At 48.6% G+C, this 22,248-nt stretch overlaps 2 protein-coding genes and 1 non-coding gene across 3 annotated transcripts; all 3 read right to left on the bottom strand.

The window, feature by feature from the left end:
* Nucleotides 1-528: 528 nt before the first annotated feature.
* On the bottom strand, nt 529-17,991 carry Ano9 (anoctamin 9). Its single transcript, XM_028786845.1, has 24 exons — nt 17,977-17,991; nt 9,278-9,352; nt 8,969-9,094; nt 8,708-8,844; nt 7,846-7,892; nt 7,690-7,748; nt 7,525-7,598; nt 7,171-7,305; nt 6,966-7,062; nt 6,731-6,791; nt 6,535-6,617; nt 6,330-6,434; nt 6,101-6,253; nt 5,985-6,021; nt 5,697-5,808; nt 3,661-3,718; nt 3,476-3,573; nt 3,235-3,377; nt 2,987-3,139; nt 2,092-2,239; nt 1,414-1,515; nt 1,246-1,339; nt 1,010-1,122; nt 529-918 (listed from the first exon to the last, which is right to left on the bottom strand). The coding sequence occupies exons 1-24, from the start codon at nt 17,980-17,982 to the stop codon at nt 891-893; spliced, it is 2,244 nt and encodes a 747-aa protein (XP_028642678.1). The 5' UTR covers nt 17,983-17,991; the 3' UTR covers nt 529-890.
* On the bottom strand, nt 4,669-4,775 carry LOC114638517. Its single transcript, XR_003713893.1, has one exon. It is a non-coding gene; the product is annotated as a U6 spliceosomal RNA (small nuclear RNA).
* On the bottom strand, nt 10,680-11,028 carry LOC114638424 (60S ribosomal protein L37). Its single transcript, XM_028786844.1, has one exon. The coding sequence runs from the start codon at nt 11,026-11,028 to the stop codon at nt 10,735-10,737; it is 294 nt and encodes a 97-aa protein (XP_028642677.1). The 3' UTR covers nt 10,680-10,734.
* Nucleotides 17,992-22,248: the final 4,257 nt, after the last annotated feature.

Genomic DNA, 22,248 nt, shown 5'->3' on the forward strand with positions numbered 1-22,248 from the left:
GTAGCTCCAAGCTACCACAGTCCATCCCAGCTCAATCTAGCCCAGAGCAGAAATAATCCCTAGAAACTGGATCTACATCATGAGGCTCAGAAATCAATACATACAGGTTTATTTTGTTTGTCAACAGTTTTGCTGGCTGTGGGGATCCAGGTTAATTGGGGGGGAGGGGGTGAAGGGGACCCGGAAGTTAGCCTCTGAGCCTCCCACAAAGCAGGAGGCCACAGAGCAGAGTCTGAGGCCCAGAAGCCAGGAGGTCCATGGAACTTGGGCTAATTTTACCGCGTGGGGGTTTTATGAGCAGCCTGTAATTCTATAGGTGCTAGGGTCACTCAAGAGTTTCAAGTCAGGAGCCGGCCGGTGGTGGTGCACGCCTTCAATCCCAGCACTTGGGAGGCAGAGGCAGGCGGATTTCTGAGTTCGAGGCTAGCCTGGTCTACAGAGTGAGTTCCAGGACAGCCAGAACTACACAGAGAAACCCTGTCTCGAAAACCAAAAAAAAAAAAAAAAAAAGAGTTTCAAAGTCAGGCCTGTATCAATCTGAACCCAAGGAAAGTTGAAGCAAATCTCACAGGGACATCTGTGCTGTTCCCTAAATATACATGGAATTTCAATGACCCCTACATATACAAAAGTCTCCCGTGATTAACATATATACATGAGGCTTCCTAGGATGCCTATATACAGCTACATATAGCCAAGGCCCTCCTATGACCTTCATTCACTAACATATATGTAGAGCATCCAGGATCCTACATAGACATGGACCATTTTACAGCCTCCCTCAACACAGGCATACACATTGTTATGGACAAAGGCAAGCTGTAGAGGTAGGGACTTCTTCCTAGTCCAGGCTCCTGGAAAGTAGCATTTCTCCACCTGCCCCAGGTTATCTATACATCCGTGCTCCTGCAACTGAAGCTACAGAAAGGGTAGGGTTGGTATGGGTCAGAGGTCAGGCCTGTTCCCATGCACAGACCTGCCCCAGCCAGGTGAACCTCTGCGTCCCTACCACATTCTCTCGCGGATTCTGTCATACTTCTCCTTCAGAACATCATTCTTCACTGCCTGGGGTACGTCAGGAACAAACCATGCAGCAATGAGCTTGATGCACAGGGCAAAGTGCTGTGGGTGACAGGGAGAATGGCCCAGCAAGGTCAGTGGCTAAGAAGAATCTTTAGTATTTGGGGACTAGGAAAGAGGAATAAGAGAACTGCCTCTTTTCCAGCTCACTCACAATTTACCCACCTCAAAGAGGATGACGAAGGTCAGTCGGATGGCCAAAATGAACCAGTACTGCTCAGAGAAATTGTAGTCATAGTCATTTCTGTAGTCCCGGTACCTGGGGTAGCAAAGTACCTAAGGTCAGGAACCAGGAGTTTGGAGGCCATTTACGGGGGATGAGAGGTTCCAAACCTGCACACGGTCACATTTTCTTGGCCTTCCATCCTGCCATGGTCCTTGAAGTCTTTGGTGTGGAAGACAGACAAGCTATGGTTGACATAGTCCTTGAGGCAGCTGGAGAAAGAAAAGTGTGGTGTCTGCCCGGCCTGAGGCCCTTCCTGAGAAGTCACCTGCACCTAGAGGGCACTAGGGGACAAGCCACCATGGAAGGCCTCCTCCATTCTCTTTCATGAGGAAAGTCCCGCTATCCAAGCACAAGACTACCTCTGGAAGAGCAAAGAGAAGCTGAGGGGTCTTGGGGATGCCACCAACAGTCTGCCCTACCAGGCTGGAAGAATACTTCTGGGGTTGACCTAACGAGCCCTAGTCTGCAGGTGCAGCGGGAGCTAAGACACATTTCTGCTTTGTCTTCCCATGCAAGAAACAGGACAGGGATGTAAAACTTAGCAAGAGAGGAATTTAGGTACTGCCTGCTCAAACCCAACAGATCCTGGTACTTCCATTCCAACAAGGGTCCATCAGTTATTCCCAGAATCCAGCCAAGGTATGTAGGCCATGTAGACAGTGCAAGGAGTCAAGTCCCAGCCTCTGTACAGCCCCAGGTAGCTCCGGTAGCACCCACTTATATGCAGGGGAGCCCTAGGTCTGCACTCCAAGGACTTAACTGGAAGGGTCAGTTCAATGCCTTACTCCTCTGTGAAGGTCTGATTCTTTCGGCATGGGCCATAGTGGTACTTGTAGACCACTCTGGGGATGAACTCAGAGGTGAAGGCGATGACCATTCCATTGGCAATGACTGCCAGCACTCCAATGGTCTCCAGTACCTGCAGCCAGGTCCCTGAATGACAGCAGTGGAATGAAGCAGCCAATCCTGATCATTGGTAGTTCCTGGCCTAAAAGCTTGGAGCCTGATTGGCCAAGGAGCCTTGTGTTCTCTCTGTTCATGGCCCCAGTGCAGCTGTGGGAGCTAAGTTATCTGCTCAGAAATCCCCAGCTAAGAGAGACATAGTATAGTTACAACTTTTTCTCCCAGACATGAGTAGTGAAGGACTCAGACTTCCCCATCCCCATCTTCTTCCTGGAACTTTTCAACAGGTTGTCTATCTCCTGGACCCCACCCAAGTGAGAATTCCTGAACCCAGCCCCAAGTCTGAGGCTCTCCCTGATGCTTCTCTCCACATCTAGCAACTAAACCATCTGACATTCTCACTATGGAAAGTCAGGATGACTGAGGCCTTGGGATCTCTGATCTGCCATACCTTCTCTCCCATGTGATCAGATTCCTGCTCTTCCATAAGGTCCCCTTGAAGGCTGCAAGCTCTCCAGCCACATGCTGGAGGCTCATGGGAGAACCTTGTCAGTACCTAAATGCACTCTAGCTTGCCTTTTTCTAAGGGTTGAGCCCATGAGGCTTAGTTACTGTATCTGAAAAACCTAATGTCTCTAGAGTAAAGGGAGGGGCTGCAGTTATTACAAGTTGCTTCAAGGTGGCCTGGCATGGGCTGGTGAAAGCCCAGGATTGGAAGTTGCTCTTCCCAGTGCTCTGGCTGCTCTCTTCCATAGTACAATGTGTGTGCACTCTGACCTATGTCCTTAGCCTTTCGAGGAACCAGGCGCCGCTGTAGTCTGACCATCTTGATGGCATCCAGGCGGATCTCCACAAGGTTGCTGAAGAGTGCCAACAGGGGTGCAAGTGGGAAGGCAGCCACAAAGATGGTGGTGAAGCCGTACTGGATCACTGCAGGGTGAAAATGTCACCATGTCCAGTACAGCCACCCACCCTTCACCCTGCACACCCACCCCATCTGCCCAACCCACTGGAGCACCACACACTCATCTCCATGAACTCATCAAACAGGCTGAAGGTGTTGACTGGATTCTTGCGGTAGTTACGCTGCCACTCCTTCAGTTCTGGGTCTTCGGACATGTGACCATGTTTGTAAGCCCGCATTAAGCGGTATTTGTGGGCCAACAACCTGTGGGCACCAAGAATGTGTGGAACATACAGAAAGACTGTGGGGCACCGGGGACAGGCACTGTGGGAGGCTGGAGTGGGATGGAAAGCGGTCCTCACGGGCTCAGGTACTCAGCAAGGTTGCTCAGGGTTTGCTTCAGGCCCATGATGATAGCCATCTGAATGAACAGGTCCATCATGCAGCCACTGAGATGGCACTGTGGGGCCAACGCGAAGGTCAGGGATGGAGCTTGTGGGAGGAGGGGAATTAAGAAATGGGCAGTGAGGCCTCAGGACAGACTGACCTCCTCTAGCTTCCACAGGCCAGCCAGGCGAGTGGTCTTCCCAGGGTGACCATTGATCCTAGGGAGAAAATCAAGGTCTGTGAGGAAGACGGACAGCACCTTGATCTTGTGACCATGGAAGGTAGAGTAATAGTGTGGTGGTTTGAATGAGAATGCCTTCCCACCCCCAGTAGGCTCATATATTTGAATACTGCATCCTTAGTTAGTGGAATGTTTGGGAAGGATTAGAAGGTATGGCTTTGTTGAAGGAGATAAATCACTGGGGTTAGGCTCCTTTTCACTCCCCCGCCCCCGCCTCTCTCTGCCTCATGGTTGTAAGTCCAGATGTGAGCTCTCAACTATTCCTTCCCCCCACCATCATGGATTCTAATTCTCTAAACCGTGGGCCAAATTAAGCACTTCCGTTTATAAGTTGCCATGGCTACACTGTTTTATCAATAGAAGAGTAACTAAGACAGAAGGTGGTACCAGGCGGTGGGCTACTGCTTAAAAAAGACCTGACTATGTTGTTTTTGGAGAAATGTAGAAAACGTTGGGACTAGATAAGCAGTTGAATGCTGTGTGCACAGCTTAATGGGCCATCCTAGTCTTCCAAGGAGCTTGGACAAATTGCCAGGAATGACTTCCAAGGGCATGACGGTTAAGGGTCCCTCATGTCTCTGAACATGCTGGGAGGTTTGGTGGGGAGGCGGAGTTGGTAGGAAGTTTGTGACTAACTGGTAATGTTTAAATGCCTTATAACATTTAAGCACATACATAAAGCAGCAATCATTTTCTATGGAGAAAACAAAAAGGTATACATTGACTGCACCAAAAATGGTTCATTTAAATAGGGGAGGCGAGGGGATATTCATGTAGCTTCTTCACGAAGCACAGTACCACATAACAAGTGAGGAGAGTATGGTACACTGGGCAGAGCCACTGGGATGCTTCCATGGAAAAGCTGATCGCTGACATAGCAAAGCTACCTACGTAGTAGTTAAAAGAACTGTTCTGACCACATTTTTAAAAAATATGGAACACTTCACAAATTTGCCTGTCGTGCTTACAGTAGGGCCATGCTAATCTTGTGTGTATTGTTCCAATTTTACTACATGTACTGCTGAAAGGGGCACTTTTTCTTTTTGTTTTTTGTGTTTTTTTTGGTTTGGTTTTTCAAGACAGGGTTTCTCTGTGTAGCCCTGGCTATCCTGGAACTCACTCTGTAGACCAGGCTAGCCTCTCGAACTCAGAAATCCGCCTGCCTCTGCCTCCCAAAGTGCTGGGATTAAAGGCGTGCGCCACCACCGCCCGGCGTTTTTGTTTTTTGTTTTTGTTTTGGTGCACTTTTTCTTTTTAATGCAGGGTTTTATGTAGCCCAAGCTGACTCACCGCAATTACTGACTTCTGAAATTACAAGAGAATGCCATCATATCAAGAGGTCACCACATTCAAGAGGTCAAACAGGGCTTCATGCTCTTCACCTGAGCTATATCTCCAGCCTTGAGATCTGGCCACTTTTATTTATTTATTTATTTTTTATATTTATTTACTTATTTAGTCTTTTTTGAGACAGAGTCTCTCCATTTAGTCTTGGCTATCCTGGATGGAGCTCAACATGTAGACCAGGCTGACCTCAAACTCATAGAGATCTCCTTGCTTCTGCAGGCGCAGTGCTGAGTTAAAGATGTGTGCCACCATGCCTGGCTAAGATCTGGCCACTTTTTTTTAAAGTTTGTTTGTTTGTTTTGTTTTGTTATTCAATATATGCGTGCTCTGCTGCATTCATTCATTCATTCATTCATTCATTCAAGTTATGTCTAAGTGCTCTGATGCATGTATACCTGCATGCCAGAAGAGGGTGTCAGATCCCTTTCTAGATTGTCATGAGCCACTATGTGGGTGCTGAGAATTGAACTCGGGACCTTTGGAAGAGCAGCCAGCTTTCCAGCCCCGAATCTGGGCAATTTTAAAGGCAAGAAACAAGACAGGAGAACCGAGCCTGAAGGAGCCAGGAGCTGGGGTGGAGAGCAGGCTTCCGGGGCCGGGGAGCATACCTGCCCAGAATGAAGGCAATGTAGATGAGAGAGGAGAAGTGAGTGAAGAACTGCAGAATGAAAAACTTGACGGTGAACTTGCTCTCTTGCTCTGAAAAGGTCCTGGGTTCCTCTGGAATGAGACATGGCCATTCTGTCTGTCCTTAGACCAATGAGACAGCATGACCTACACTCTCAAGTGAGGGGCCCCAGAAGAGCGGGAAGCCCCCACCCCATTTTTGATCACAGCCCTGTGACTTTCAGCCCTGAGTCCTCCCAGTTCCCAGAGAGAGGCTAGCCTCTTCTCACCAAATTTACAAAGCTTCAGAGCTACACGTTTGTTGACCTGAGGGAAGAAGGAATCAAGCAGGACTTACCTAGGACTTCAGTGGAACCCCCCAGGGCCTCCCCTGCCTGATCCTTACCTTAGTCATGATGACAATGATTACATAATGTACCACTGCCCCGGTCACCACCACAGCGGTGATTGCCTGCTGACCCAGGAAGCTGCTAAAGAGGGCACCAGCCACCACACGGTAGACAACCAGCACATGAGCCATGCCAATCATTATACAGATCTGCGAAGGGTTGGGGTTGGGCATGAAGGGTAGGAATAGCTGGGTCTCTAGCCCTTACCACAGCTCCCAGAAGTACCATGAACAGGGTCAGGATCAGGATGATGGTGCTGTTCAGGTAGGAATGGTGATGCTTTTTCAACTCATAGCACGGAGAGTTGATGAGCTCAAGGGCCATCTCTTCCTAGGGAGGTCACCAGACATGCCTCAGACACAAGGATTCAGGTATGGGCCACATGAGACACTGGAAGCAAGCAACCTTGATGCTGCTGTCCCTGCCTTACCTCTTCCTCATCCCATTCATATAGGTCCCATCTCTGGACCTCACGGGCACGCTTTCGCTTCCAGATCTCCAGGAAGACTGTAGCTGCAGTGAGCACAGAGAAATGTCACAGGATACCTGGGGTGAGCCAGGGTGGCTGAAGAGCTCAGGTTGGCTGGAGTCCTAGAGTCCTCCAGGGATGCCCAGCAGCAACTCACCCCAAAGAGCCATGAAGATGGCAAATAGCACAGTCCCCTCGTTGTCAAAGAGGTGAGTGAGCTGGGGAGAGGAACAGAAGGGCTTCATGCTAAGTTTCCTACCATGTCTCTTGGTGAGGGAGAACCTAGCTCTTCGCTCTTCGGGGAAGCCAGGTGCCTTCTCTTCCCTACTTCTAGACAGATATCCTGTGCCCACCCTTGCATAAGCCCAGGAAAGACTCCAGTAGCATCTAACCTTCGAGAAAGTGCACATGTCTGAGAGCGGCTGGTATCTGCGACTCTGGTCGCCAAGAGGGCACATGAAGATGTCATGGGCATCACAGATCTCTTTGCTGTGAGTGTAGAGACAAAACCAGTGATTTTGAGATGCAGAACACATCCAGGCTCCCACCTCCATACCTGGCCCAAAACGAGATTGCAGGCCTCAGGCCCCAACCCACCTGATTTGGCTGGAATCAAACAGGGCAAAGCCACTCAGAAAGACGATGAGGCCCACCACAGCAGCAGGCACCAGCATGTAGGTGTACCAGCCAAGCCAGGTGAAGTACAGAGCCACCTTCTCGCCAAAGTATTCCCTGTGGGAAAGCTTCCCCATCAAGGCCACCCTCCCCATTGGCCTCAGTACCTGGTAGGGTGTGGGCGGATGAGGAGAAGGTGGGGGAGGGTACTGCTAGCATCAGTATAAGTGGGGACTGTATCTGTCAGTCAGGATGGGATTGGTTGGGCCACAGGTTATCTGTTTTGAACACAGATGTGTCAGTGACCCACAAGTGAGCTGCTTGGTATGGTATTACCTGATTTCATCAATTGGTTGTAACTGGAACATGTTCCTCCATCGAGCCCAACTTCTTTTCAGGTTTTTTTCCCCCTGGGTCCCGGAAACAGACAATGAGAGCTTGGCTTCCTCCCTCAGATCCCTACCCTCAGGCCCATTCTGAGATAGCTGGTCTACCCCTCACCTTGTGCAGAAGAAACATGGTCTCAAAAACCCCATCCTTCACCAGATCCTCAAAGGTTTCTAGGGTTACAGGGAGCCTCAATCAGAGAGCAATGGAGGGTGGGAGAATCCAGCCCACAGCAGCACCCTCCTCAGCCACCTGCCCATCTGAGCTCACCACCAGGTCTCATCTTGCTGTTCACGACAAAGCTGACAATTCGGATTCTGAAACCCAAGAATCTAAGGATCAGGGTAGTCCCATGATAGCCTAGTGGACTCTGTTCCTAAAGACCCTGTTCTCCACACATCCAGGCCCTCTCTGTTCTAGAAGAGGTGCCCCACCACTACTGACCAGAATCCAGAGTCCAAACCCTGAAAACCTGCTCAGGTCAAACTTGCCTGACTTCCAGAATGGGGTTCAGTTTTTACTCTCAGGCTTCCATATCTCACCCAGATGCAGGGGTAAGAGTCCCCTCCTCTGATCACACTCCTCTGCACATGCTGAGTGTTCATGTGGACAAATCTGCTTACATGGCTATGAGTTGTTCTCCTTATGTGGAAGCGGATGCTCAGAGGTTAGAGTAACTTGCCTGAGGTCACACAGGCATTTGTGCAACCATATTCAGATGCAGCTTAAGTCCCTGAGTACCTTGTGAACACAGGGAAATCCCACCACAAGTCTGTCTTGTTTTGCCCCCATCAAGGTGTCTGTGATGGTTTGTATATGCTTGGCCCAGGGAGTGGCACTATTAGGAGGTGTGGCCTTGTTGGAGTAGGTGTGTCACTGTGGACATAGGCTTTAAGACCCTCGTCCTAGCTGCCTGGAAGCCAGTCTTCTACAAGCTGCCTTAGGAACAAGAGATGGAACTCTCAGCTCCTCTGCCTGGATGCTGCCATGCTCCCACCAGAACTTTGTCTGATCCCCTGTGACATCCATACTAAGACTGTGTGGAACTGTTGTCCTACCTGAGATGGGATGTGGCCCTTGTCCTGCCTGGACACAGGGCAAGGGTCCTCCTGGCCTGTGGATACATCCTCACCTTGTGGTAGCTATGTTGAAGCTCTGCTTGGCCTTGGAGCTAGGATCTTCAGGCTTCATGAGGAGTGTCCGGTACATGTCTATGACACCACTGTCAGCTCGGATCCCAAAGAACACCTTCTTCTGATCTCTTCTCACCTTGAGAGCCACAGGAGAAGAACTCATCCACAGCCACTCTCCTGTCCCGTTTCTGGGGTATATGACATGGCATTCCTCATGACTATCTGGCCCGTGACTTGGCCCCTGAAGCAAACCAGCCCACCTTGAAGTGGAAGCCCCCACTCTCGAGATTTTCTAGGAACTTCTGTTGCCTCTTAACATGCTTCGGGATTTTCTGGGTCTGGAGATCAGCCACCAGGACACAGTCCCATTGATCAGAGGCCTCAGGCTGGAGGAATAAGGTATAGGATAGAAACACAGATAGAAGGAAATGTAAATCTGGATCCCAACACAAGACACAGGATGGGAGAGGGTGTGGGGCAAGAACCCAGCATAGTACACGGGATATGGAAGGCAGTTTAGGGCCATAACCAACCACAGGATACAGTGAGTAGGTGGAACCCAGACCTACCTGACAAGTACCCATTTCCATCAATGGCAAATTGTCCCCTTCAGACCCCACCAAGATCTGGAGGCTCTCATCACCCTGGGGAACAGAGAAAGATGGGGAGACAAATATGTAAAGCTTTTTCTTACATTCTCTGAGCAGACACATGAGCACTTAAGGGAGTGAGACTTCCTATCCTGGGCCAAGCTGGGGACTGGTCTGCCAGAAATTAGTTGGCGAATAGGCAGCCCCTGGTGGAGGTCAGGCTGAGGATGTCACAAGGTGGCAGAAAGTGACGCATGCAACACAACCAGAGTACAGTCTGTGTGGAAACACCAAGGAGTTCTTTCTGGGCTTGAAGGAAAGGTAGACAGCCCTGTTTCTCCATGGCAGACACAGTGGCTCATGGGAATGTCCCTGAAAGGAGTTCCAGTGAACGCTAGATGGGCAGGAAATGGCAAACTCAGAACAATCAAGGTGACATTGGTCAGTGCTACCAATAGCTAGAGGGCTAGATGACACCAGCTACACACATTTAAGAGTCTGAAGAGGGGCCTGGAAAGACGACTGCTCTTCCAGAGATCCTGAGTTCAATTCCCAGCTCATAACCATCTGTAATGGGATCTGATGCCCTCTTCTAGTGTGTCTGAAGACAGTGGCAGCATAATCATATATATAAAACAAATCAATAATTCATTTTTTTTAAAAAAGAGGGGTCTGAATATACCAAAGTCTGGGGACATCAGTGAGAGACATCAGGGATACACTTGGTATTGATGTTTCACACAAACTTGGGGAACATTTGCACTGGGCAGTACTAGACCTTGTGGCCTGGCTTTTCTTGAGTACACAGACAAGAAACTCAGGACAGGGCATAATCCCCATCGCTAATAGCCACAAGTGGAATCTGAAGGACTTGGTATTTTTCTGACTTGTTCACAGTGCAGATCCCAGATCTTCTGGGAGACAGGGTTACATCTTTCCCCACTGTGGTCTGGATTCAGTGCCTAGAGAAAGCTGTGAGTGTGAGAAACAGTGGGCACCGGTACCACCTCAATCCATGTGAGGAAGGTTGTAACTGCCGCTGATAACCCTGAGAGTTGAGCACAGCAGGAGTGTGAGAGATGGCCTTCCTGTCTGTAGCCAGTAGTTTATCCCACCCAAAGTCCTCAGAGGTCAGAGGGCCATGTGAAGAGTGTCCAGGAGTTATATCACCAGGACAAGGGGGAAAAATATCTTAAGTGGAAGCTAAGAAGACGGTGACTAAAAGCTACAGTGATCTTGAGTGACCAGAATAGCAAAGGACACAAGTGTCTCCTAAGACGTGGTCACGGGAAAGTAGTGTATGGCCGGGGGACACTAGAATGACAAATGAGCTTGTTTTTAAGAAAACAGACCTTGGGAATCTACATCTAGCATGATAGCCTTTTTTTTTTTTTTTTTTGAAACCAGAACATTTATTTTATGACTGATTGAAATCCTCAAGATGAACTGGATGCTGCAACAGCTGCCCTCTTGGGTTTAGGTGTCGTCCCTTCACGGAATCCATGTCTGAATCTGCGATAGACAATCTTTAGGTGCCTCATCCGACCAGTCCCGGTAGTGTTTCGTCTCTTAGCCTTGGCACTCCAGTTATACTTTCTCTTGCGCTTGGCAGGGTAGCCGCATTTGCCACAAGTCGACTTCTGAAGGTGGTAGGCCTTGGAGCCACAGCGGCGGCACAGCGTGTGTGTCTTATTGCGACGCTTTCCGAAGGATGACGTTCCTTTCGTCATCTTGCTTCTACCGGCGAGGCCAAAGAGAGCAGATAGCCTTTTTTTTAAGTGCATAGGATAAGTGTTTTGCCTGCACGTAAGTCAGTCTGTACACCATTTGTCAGTCAGTTGCCCATGGAGACCAGAAGAGAGCATCGGATCTGATGGAACTGGATAGGTGACACAGCAAGACCAGAGGAGTTACAGAGTTTTGTGAGCCACCATGAGGATGCTGCGAATTGAACCAGGGTTCTCTGGAAGACTGTCTGGTGCTCCTAACCACCGAGCTATCTCTCCAATCCCTAGCATGATATACTTTTTTTTTATAAAATTAAAAGCAATTAACAAGTAAAGCTCTGCTTTTTAATTTTTTTAAAGAAATATCCTTTTCCCCCCTTCCCTTCTCCCTCTTGCCCCAGCCCCACTCACTTCAACCCAAAGGTTTTTTATTTATTTATTATTATATGTAAGTGCACTGTAGCTATCTTCAGACACCCCATAAGAGGGCATCAGATCTCATTACAGGTGGCTATGACACACCATATGGTTGCTGGGATTTGAATTCATGACCAGTGCTCTTAACCGCTGAGCCATCTCACCAGACCTAAAGAAATATTTTTTTTTAATGAGATAGAGTTTTTCTGTATAGCCCTGACTGTCCTGGAACTCACTCTGTAGACCAGGCTGGCCTGGAACTCAGAAATCCACCTGCCTCTGCCTCCCAAGTGCTGGGATTAAAGGCGTGTGCCACCACTGCCCAGCCTAAAGAAATATTCTTAAATCTACTTTTTATTTTATGCGAATTGGTGTTTTGCCTACATATATGTCTGTGTGAGGGTGTTGGATCACCTAGAACTGGAATTACAGACAGTTATGAGCTGCCATGTGGGTGCTGGGAATTGAACCTCTGGAAGAGCAGCTCTTAACCACTGAGCCATTTCTCCATCTTGCTTTTTTTCTTGCTTCCTTCCTTTCTTCCTTTTTTTTCTTTCTTTGATTTTTAAAATTTCTTTCTGTGCATTGTTGCTGTGTGTGTGTGAGGGTGTCAGATCCTCTGAAACTGGAGTTGCAGACAGTTTCAAGCTGCTATGTGATACTGGAAATTGAACTTGGTCCTTTGAAAGACCAGAGAGTGCTCTTGACCACTGAGCCATCTCTCTAACCCATTTTTTTTCTTTTTTTCTTTTTTCTTTTTGGTTTTTCAAGACAGGGTTTCTCTGTGTAGCCCTGGCTGTCCTGGAACTCACTCTGTAGACCAGGCTGGCCTTGAACTCAGAGATCTGCCTGCCTCTGCCTCCCAAGTGCTGGGATTAAAGGCGTGTGCCACCACCGCCTGGCCTTTTTTTCTTTTTTTGAGACAGGGTTTCACTATGTAACTCTGGCTAGCTAGAACTCACTATATAGACCAGGTTGGCCTCAAATTCAGAGAGATCCATTTACCTTTGCCTCCAGAGTTCTGGGATTAAAGGCATGTGCCACCACCACCCCTGCCCCATTTTGTTTGTTTGTTTGTTTGTTTGTTTGGGTTGGGTTTTTTGAGACAGGGTTTCTCCAGTAGCCCTAGCTGTCCTTGAACGTTCTATATAGACCAGGCTGGCCTTGAACTCAGAAAACTGACCGTCTCTGCCTCCAAAGTGCTAGGATTAAAGATGTCTGCCACCACTATCTGGCTCCCATTTTGTATCTTTTTATTGTACAAATGTTTTGCCTTTACATCTGTTTGCCATGTATATGCCTAGTCCCTGTGGAAGTCAAAAGAGGCCATCAGACCCTCTAAAATAGGAGTTACAAGCAGTTGTGAGCCATTGTATGGGTGCTGGGAATCAAACCCGGGTCTCTGCAATTGTTTTACCTTTTTGAAATAAATAATTTTAAAATGTTGGTTTTACAAAATTTTACAAAATTCTATAATTACTGGCAGACACCTCCATGCCTGGTTATGTGATACCAGGAACTGAACTCAGGGTTTCACATGTGCTAGGAGCATGTGCTAGGAGAGCTATCTACTAATTGAGCTACACACACTAAAATTACACCACCAAGGACAGGAGCAGATTAAGGGGAATGGATGCTGTGGGCTGTCTCACTGGTGCTGGGTCCTGGGTTCCTAGGATTTCATGTACTCTCAATAAATAAGATGCCTGAGGACTGAAGTTTAGTGGCAGTCAGGGCTTCTTTCCAGAGGGTGTGGACTGTAGGAAGAAGGGAGGAAGACCTGGGGAAGTGGGGGCTGCCAGGCAGGTTGGAGCAAGTTGTGCTTTCCCAAACCAGGTGGAGTAAAGGCCAAGGGAGAGGTTGAGCAGACCAATGCACTGGCTAAGGAGACAGCATCGGGAAGATGCTGAGGACGCTGGCTTTGTAATTCATGATATGTCCCTTGGCTCTGCACACGTGGGAAACAAGTTCCATCCATGTCCCTACGAACAATGCAGGAGTTGATAGAGGGACTCCACAGTGGCAAGGACCCTGTGGTTCCATGGTCCCAGAAGCAGAGGACTTTGTCCTTCTAGATACTTGAGCCAAATGAAGCTGTTTCTCTAGCTATCCAGCAGGTTGGGATGCTGTTCTCATACCCCATGGTCTAAGGGGCCCATGTCTTCCTTAGCCCATTACCAATTCCAGTGCACATCCTCAGTGGTCCCACCTCCATCCCCACACTGAAGTTACCATCCCTGAAGTTACCACAATGCCAAGTCTGACTCCTGCTTCCCCCACCCCACGAACCTGTAATCCCTCTACTTCTCAAACACATTCCTCCTACCTCCTCCGGAGAGTCTCACCATACTGCTCCAACAGGCCAGTCAAAGAGCTGCCAGGCAAAATACAGGCCACCCAATCATGTAGGAATTTCAGATAGACAAACAGGCTTTGGGATGGGCATGGTAGCACATGCCAACAACTCAGAGGGTTGTGGTGAATTTGTGGCCAGCCCGATGTACATAGCAAGTCCCAGGCCAGCCTGGTCTATATAGCAAGACCTCATCTCAAAACAAAGCAAAACCAAACAAAATAAAGAGTGGGTTTTTTTTTGGGGGGGGGGGAGGGAGATGTTGTTTGTTTGAGTGCTTTTTTTTAAGTATAATAATATTGCAATATTGCCTGGGTATACTTATACTAAGGAAAAACAAGTTATCTGAAATCCAATTTAACTTAAGGTGTTTTTGTTTTGTTTTGTTTTGTTCTATTTGCTTGTTTGTCTGCCTTGCTGCTGAACCCACACCCTCCTGAAGCCTCATGAGTGCAGACTCACATTCACACATGCCCAAGCAGCTTCTGGTTTGAGAATTGACAGGTGCCTCCCTTGCCCGCACCTCCATCCAGCTGTTGGAAGGAACAGAGGCTTCAGACCTTCATCTTCCTGTCTTGTGTGCACCTTGTGTGCTATACTTGCCTCTCCTCCTGGGCATTTCCATCTGCTCCCACCTTCCCACCTCTGACAACATTCCCCAGACTCCTGGGCTCTCTTGACTTCCCATCCACTGCCCACAGACACATGTAACCCAGATATTGTGGGCAGGGATTGAAACTTCTCTAGGAGAGAAACCCACACTTAGAGAAGTACAGGGTGAGCACCTGTGTCTCAACTTGGGAAGGTGGTGACACCCCAACCAACAAGAGAAGTGGCCAGGGGACCCTTATGTCCCTGGCACCCTGCCTAGGAATCCACCCACGTGTCACGTGGGATAATTAGTGAGTGAAATGAGCTTGACTTTGGACCTGGGCAGATGTCCTCTGATGTCTCCCCTCTCCCATAAGCCACAATCATCAGTGTGGGCCCAAAATGTTAGTGTGTAGAACATAGAGCGGAGGCAAGACCTAAGACAGAACTGGAAACCTGTAGGACTTTGAAATCCAAACTGATAGATAGCCTGGGAAGAGGAAACCATCCATAAAATATACCTTTGAAGGCTGGGCTAAGAGACTGTCCCTAGCCAACCCCAAAATCATGTCAGAAAGCCCCTTCCCACTAGAGATGTGTGCAGCTTAGGAACAGTTACTTGAAGCCTCCTGGGGCTGGGGATATCACTTTAGCCATTGTAAGCTGAAGCCACTCTGGGCAGGACCACCATTTATATATCCATGGCAAAGCTATACACGTACCTGAGAGCTGCACTAGCTTCTAGCTGCCACCATAGCACAGGCACAGTGGCCAATCTATCAGCGAGGCCAGAGATCCTACCCAGTTCTGGTTCCATCATTTCCATCCTACGGCAAGACAGGCCCAGCCACTAAATTCTGTATTCATGAATGCTGGGCTTACCAACCACCCATCTACAGCCACAGCACCCAGCCTTCAAGGTCTAGCTTTCCAGGGCCAGTGTGTATAGGACCAGATCCTGCTGATCCCCAATGGATGGTGGATACCCATGAGCATCTATCTCAGTGTTGCCCTTGGGGCATTCATGATGGGACCAGCTTGTGAAGCTATCTTTACCTCCAGCTAAGCAGCTTGCTCAGTGTTCCTGAAGTGTTCAAAACTCCTGGGTCCTAATCCATTGGATTCTACCTCCAATAAGCTGTGTGGGCTCCTGAAACTCCAGGATACATAGGATAGGGATAAGGCTGTCCCCACACACTCAGCTGGGACCTAGGACCTAGAATTCCAACCATGCCATATATAGCCAGACTAGGGATTAAGCACAGGCAGACACCTTGACTCTGATGTGACCAGCCCCTCAGAGACTCAATTTCTTTACCAATAGAATCTAAGGATAACATTTCTGCAACAAAGAATCATCACCCTGGCACAGGCAGGAAAAGAGTGAAGAAAATCACCCACCCGCCCAGCCACTAAGGTTCCTGCCATTTACCCCGGTCCTTGCCACCTCCAATCCTACAGGCCGTACACAGTGGGCTAGGCTCAGGGCTCAGGCCTCAGGTAGGGCCCCTAGATCCTCATCATGGACACAGGTCACCTCTCCAGTTCGTTGGACACCATAGCACCTAAGGAATCCTCCCTCCTGAGGGTCAGGATTGCAGGGAACCAGAGCAGGGCAGTCCTGCTCCCTTCTGTCCACCTTCTAGCCACCTTCCTGGTCAGTACAGGCAGAAGAGACGTGTGTATACAGCTCATCCATCTCCAAGCCAAGCCTGACGTGCGGGTATACGGTACACATGCATGAAGACGTGGACCTCGCTTCCCATCCCATCTGTCCTTTGGCCCATCTTGTCCTAAGATCATGTTTACCTCCCTGGCTAATTCTCTGAGGTCTGTAACACTCTTCAGTTTCATTATCCACAGGGGGATCCACCTGCTCCACCAGGGATTGTGGGCAGGGATCGAAACTTCTCCAGGACAACAGAACCCACACTTAAAGTTATAGTACAGGGTGAGCACCTGTGTCTCAACTTGGGAAGAAGGTGACACCCCAACCACCCACCACAAGGGCTCAGCATCTCTGCTTCCTTTGCCTCCTAGAAACTCCTGAGGCTGCTCTCTGTCTCTGTCTCTGTCTCTCTCTCCCATCTCTCCTTGCAGTGGTCTGTAACCATCTGTCTCCCGCCGGTCCATATTCATCCCCAGACACTAAACTGGAAACTCTGTGTTCTCAGTGCTGAGCTCTGGAGGATGGTGCATGAGTGGATGCATATAGACACTGGAGGCATGTCTACCTGGTGATAGAAGTGGTCCCAATCTTTATCTCATAAGGTAAGAGATAAACAAGCTGAAGAGAAGATTAGGACAGCATTTCTGGGAGAGAGACATGTATGTGTTTCAGTCCTGAGAGGCAGGCTGCACTTGGAGAGTTTACTCAGCTCTCAACCCCTTCAGAGATTCACTCCTTATCACCTCAGAGGACTCACTAGTTACGGATCTCAAGAACTCAGTCCCAGACTAGTGAGATAGCCCAGCGGGTGAAGGCACCTGCCACAGGGCCTCAGTTTGATCCCTAGGACCACACAGTCAAAGGAGAGAACTGACTCTAAAGACTTGTCCTCTGACCCTGCACATGCAAGTCCCAACAGGTCTCAGTCCTCACACCCCTGGGAACTTGGTAGTCACTACTCCTGGTGACTTTGTCCTCAGCACTTCAATTTTGCAGGAGTATAAAGGGCAAGGATAAAGGCACCAGGTATGGCTAGAAGTTTACAGAAGCCAGTCAGCAAAAGCAATGGAGAATCACTGAAGAAATTTTAACAGTGGAGGGCAGGCTCAAATCCAACCATAAGCTGGGACCACCAAATCCTCTGTGTACCTAAACTTTAGGTCCTAAAGGCACATGCTCTCTCTTTATATCACTAGCTTGAGGAAGAGGCTGGCAAATGGATGGGTATTGGAGCCAGGTTAAGGGTGTCTGGCTTGAACAGTCAGCTCCCAGAGCTGGGTCTGGAAGGCTCAGTGAGAGGACTGAAGAAAAGCCGAGGGAGCAGCCACCCACACAGCCCACACCTGGAGGCCTGGTGCCTCAGTGGGAAGTTGGTTTCACTCTCTACCTCACCCTTGCCTCCTCCCTGGGGATGAACTGCTGGCCTATGCCCCAGATGACCATTTTGGTTGACAAAAGGGAAAACAACGCTTTCCAAATGGTACCCCGAGAACACACACATCTTACTTTCTGAACTACACCTAGCTTCCAGGTCCAGTCTGCCTCGAGCAGGATCTAGAAAGCGTGGCACACAGTCACACAGGCCAGTCTAACCTGGTGCCCATAGTTGCTCAGTGCAAGTCACAGGTCTGAGTGTCCCACCACAGCATCTCTGTTCCCACCTTGCACAGATAAGTCTGGCAGAAAAGCTCTAAGTCACATAGGAGCCCAGTCCCTGGGATCTCCAGAATTCCAGAATAGGACTAGAAAGCTACTTCATCTGTTGTGCCTCACCTTTACCCTGCCCCATAGGCACTGATCTAACTCTAGCCAACATGCTCCCTGGATGGCAGGTTGTTGGGAACTTCCTGCCACCACGCCTTTCAGGGAAGCATGACAGCTGTAGGGGCTGCAGACATGTACTTTCAGAACCCAGGCTCACCTGCATGCTAGTGGCTGGTCCCTCCAGTCAACGTGGGGATCTGGATGCTGGCACTGGCAGGTGTGAGAGTGGTTTCGGGCTCCCGGTCGTTACCTGACTTCCGTGTGTGGTTTGCCCCGCCCACTCCTCTGATTGCTTGCCCCAGTATACTGGGGAGGAGCCAGCAGCAAACCCGCCAAGAAAATACCTTCCAGTGTCCAGCGACCCCCCAACACCTTCCTTTCAAGAGTAAGGGCGGAGCAAGAAGGCAGAAGAGCAGAGCGCTGAAGCTCTCTCCTGGGTTTTCTATCATCTTCCCTGCAGGGATGCCCTGGCTGCAAGATACAGTCTATGGCACTTGGCTTCGAGAGAAAATGGTGACATAAATGACCTTAATAGACAGGTACTCGGTACCACTTGTCCCCACGACATCTGCAGAGTTCGTTCCTGACCTTCCAAATGTCCTGTCGACTCCACGGAGGAAAAAGAGGCAAAGGGATAGCAACATAGATCCCCAAAGGAACTGTCTTCTCATTCCTGGGCTCCTTTGATGACCTGAAGCCTGGAATCCTGAGACTGAGCCCTGCTATGCAGCTGCACTGAGACAGCTGCTGGAGCAGGCTATGGGCAGCCTCAGAGTGATCAATGTGTGTTCACAGCCTGAGGATACTGAGGCTGGCCTGGGGTGGATGGCCTCCCTCAGGGAGAGCACATAGGACACTGAGGTATAAATGCAATTACACATGTCAGGGGACAAATCTGAAAACCACTGTGAAGGTGCCGATACAGGATCTAGGTTGATAGTCAAGGCAGGATCTCTGAAAGTATCTATCACAGGGTGGCTGACAGCCAGGACGCACCCAATGTCACCTGCTCAACAGTGTCACCATGTATTACTCTCCTACAGTTCAGGCATTGAGTTGGTATATACTTGCCCGGGGTTCTCAGATGAATGACAGGCGTCTATTTCAGTTTCAGGATCATAGCAGGCTCTAGGACTGAACTGTGAGAGGGTGGGGGTGGAGGTCAAAGAGAAGAAACCAGAAAACTGGAGAGGGAAGGAGGGAGGAAGGGAGAGAGAGGACCAGCAGTGTAACTATGTCTTAGTCGTCACCGTTCTATTTCTGTGAAGACACCATAACCAAGGCAACTTTTATAAAAGAAAGCATTGAAGTGGGGGCTTGCTTACAGTTTTAGAGGTTCAGTCCATTGTCATTATGGTAGGAAGCATGTCACTGGTACAGTACCTGAGAACTACATCCTGATCCCTTTGTTAGGTTATCTCAAGAGCAACTGATGAGAGACAGGAGCCAGAAAGACAGGCTTGGTCTGCCCTTGAGTGGGGCCACATTTATTCACAGCAAGAGAACATCTTATCACCTACACATGTGGATAGCCAAAGAGCCTATGGAGGGAGATGGGGGTAGCACCTTAGAGGGCTGGAGATTACTTCTGTTGTCTGCAAGGGAAGCTGGGAAGTGTAGTCTTTCAGCAGGAAGGACTATTACTCCTCTCTTCCAAGATGGCTGCTCAATAGTGTTTCATCCCCACTCTAAAAGAACAAGGGAAGAATAGAGGGTACCCCACCCCTCACCTATCTGATCTCATAAGCATACATGCGGCAAAGAAGCCTGGGGAATGTGATTTCTTTTTCTAAGAAAGAAAGTAGAACTCTTGTACCTTAGCATCTTCAGTCTATGGACATACCATGTCAAGTATCCAATAAGAGAATCAGCAAGGGTTGAATCCAAACTAAGACCCATACTACTGGATGTCTTTGTGCCTGCCAATGACACCGGCTCCCCCCTCCCATCCTGTTTCTTTCTTCTTTCATTGTGTGAGACAAGAGGACATTTAAATTTACTATATAGCTCAAGGTAGCCTGGAACTTGCAGTGTTCCTCCTGTCTTGGCTTCCTGAACTCTGGGATTCCAGTTTGATAGGAACATAAGTTTTAGTGGATGAAATAAAATATGTTTATTCAGATCTTTCATGTTATTGAACATCTAGATGGTTTGCAGTTTGGAATATAAAAGAGATCTCTCTCTCCATATATATATGTGTGTGTGTGTGTATGTGTGTGTGTGTGTGTGTGTGTGTGTGTACGTTTTGATTTTTCCCTCTCAGAACAGTTATAGGAAGTGAAGTTGTTAATGGACACCATCAGAAACAGTGCCAAGAAGGCTGATGGTCAGTCTTGGGGATTGGTATCTAAAATGCCTGGCTCAATTTCTCTCCAGTTGGGGGTGTAAGACTAGCTCTAATTGTACTCCCTTCCCTGAATGTGGACCCTTCCACAAGATAGGTAAGGCTAAGTGAGAGTCTGTCTCTAAAAACAAAATAAACAGAATTGTGCTTTAGGGATGAGTTCAAATCAACAGCAGAATAGCAAACTAGGGGTTTGGGGCCCATTCTATACACTACAAAAATAACAAACAGGAAGAATACAGTCCATGAGAATATTTTTAAAAGGCTTATAATGAACAACAAAGAAACTGAAACACATGAAATTTCAACTAGAAAACTATAAAAATGCTGGAAACTCAGGCTCACAAGTCGATGTTCCTCTTCATGTAAAGTTAATTTACTGATTTTTCCTCATGTTACTCTGTTTCTTTCACACTTTCCACCACAAACACACATCAACTTGATTGTGTTTATTACTACTTTATTAGCATGTCATGACCTAGTATTACAGACCTCATTTTGCTAGACTTGCTGCACCCTCTGGTCTCTGTTCTCAGTGCAGCTGTGGAGGATGTGGCACTGTGAATGAGGCCCTGCTGTGAAGTGTGGCCCAGCCTCCTTGGTGTTGACTGTGCTGCCCTGCCTTTCTAGGCAGAGAACTTTGACCCGTGCCACCTGGGGCACTGACTCTTCCCTGTGGACCATGGACCTTTCCACTCCTTCCTCATTTCTCCAGCTAAAGATCTTGGCACCTTTCTAGGGCAAAAGTGCATTGAGAGGTATCTGTTGCTAACCAGGACCCAGTGGCCTCACTGTGGATCAGGAGGGACAAGACTAACAAGGGCTCCAAGGGGCAGTGAAACTCCAAAGGCTAGGTGCTCTTGCCCTAGGACCTCCATCCCTTCAGGAATGTGTCAATAATGTGAATAGATATACTCTGATGCTTTGACCAAGATGCCTCTGAGTGAGTGGAAGTGGCTGCCTCCAAGAACCTACCTACCTAAAATAGGAATCTTTTGTTTGTTTGTTTGTTTGTTTGTTTGTTTTTCGAGACAGGGTTTCTCTGTGTAGCCCTGGCTGTCCTGGAATTCACTCAGTAGACCAGGCTGGCCTCGAACTCAGAAATCCGCCTGCCTCTGCCTCCCAAGTGCTGGGATTAAAGGCGTGTGCCACCACCGCCCGGCTTAAAATAGGAATCTTATCTCTGGGTTCCCAACATTGTTCCATGGAAGAGGAGACTCAATCATCTCTCATGTTGCTTGCCTATCACGTCCCTCTTTCTGAAACTGCTCTTGTATTTTTCGCGCATGGGGTGGGGTCACTCTACAGATCGTTCGGTTTTTCTGCTTTGCTTCTTAAAAAAAAAAAAAAAAACTCCCAAGTAGCAGGTGTGCTGGAAATGAGTATTCTATAATCCATTCAGCTTTATAGATTTACCATACCAGTAGGAACAAGTCATTGTTCCTTTGCACAGGCTTTCTCTCCTTTCTTGAAGGATATTTTTAGAACGTATTTCCGCCAGTGTTCTAATATTTCCCACCCTGAATATGATTCCTAGGGCCTAAGGAAACCTTGGGCTCTGAAGTCAGGCCAGGCCACGCCCACGTGAGCTTTAGAGCCCTTCTTCCCAGGGTAAGGCCGGAATTTGCCACTTCCTTTAAGTCCCGTCTGGCTCCAGAGCCTTGAGTCTCTGACTCGAGGCTTCACAGTTGAGAAAAGGCCACTCTGTGTTCCACTCCCTAAGAAGAGAGGTGAGGACTTTCGCAGCCTGCAGACAAGATGGAGGTGATACACAGGTGCGAACCTACAAGCGGAGGAACGCCTGCAGAATCCTCAAGTTCTGGTTGAAGCTTCCTGTGAAGTGTTGGGAGTGGAGACCGTCAAACTTCGCGCTGTTCAGCATCTCTGTTCCTAAACAAGGTGCAAAAATAATACTCAAGAGTTGTGAAACTAAAAGCACTTGTAAAGTATTTGGAATTCGGGAGAATTTTCCATAGCACATCGCTGTAGCTTGCAGAAAGCAGCGTGGTCCGCCTTAAAGGAGGACTCTCCCTTTTAGACCACGCCCTTGCCTGGACCGCCTCTATCCAACGCCCACAGGCGGCA

This window comes from Grammomys surdaster, unplaced genomic scaffold, assembly GCF_004785775.1.
Source record: "Grammomys surdaster isolate TR1022 unplaced genomic scaffold, NIH_TR_1.0 125603, whole genome shotgun sequence".
Taxonomy (NCBI): domain Eukaryota; kingdom Metazoa; phylum Chordata; class Mammalia; order Rodentia; family Muridae; genus Grammomys; species Grammomys surdaster.

Bases quoted from the DNA above. Each gene is read 5' to 3' on its own strand.
- Ano9 (XM_028786845.1), bottom strand. The intron at 7,893-8,707 runs GTGAGGATGTAT...CTTGGGTTTCAG, and splicing joins TTCAACATAGCTACCACAAG to AATCCGAATTGTCAGCTTTG. The intron at 7,749-7,845 runs GTGAGCTCAGAT...CTGTAACCCTAG, and splicing joins CAGCAAGATGAGACCTGGTG to AAACCTTTGAGGATCTGGTG.
- LOC114638424 (XM_028786844.1), bottom strand. From the start codon at position 11,028: ATGACGAAAGGAACGTCATCCTTCGGAAAGCGTCGCAATAAGACACAC.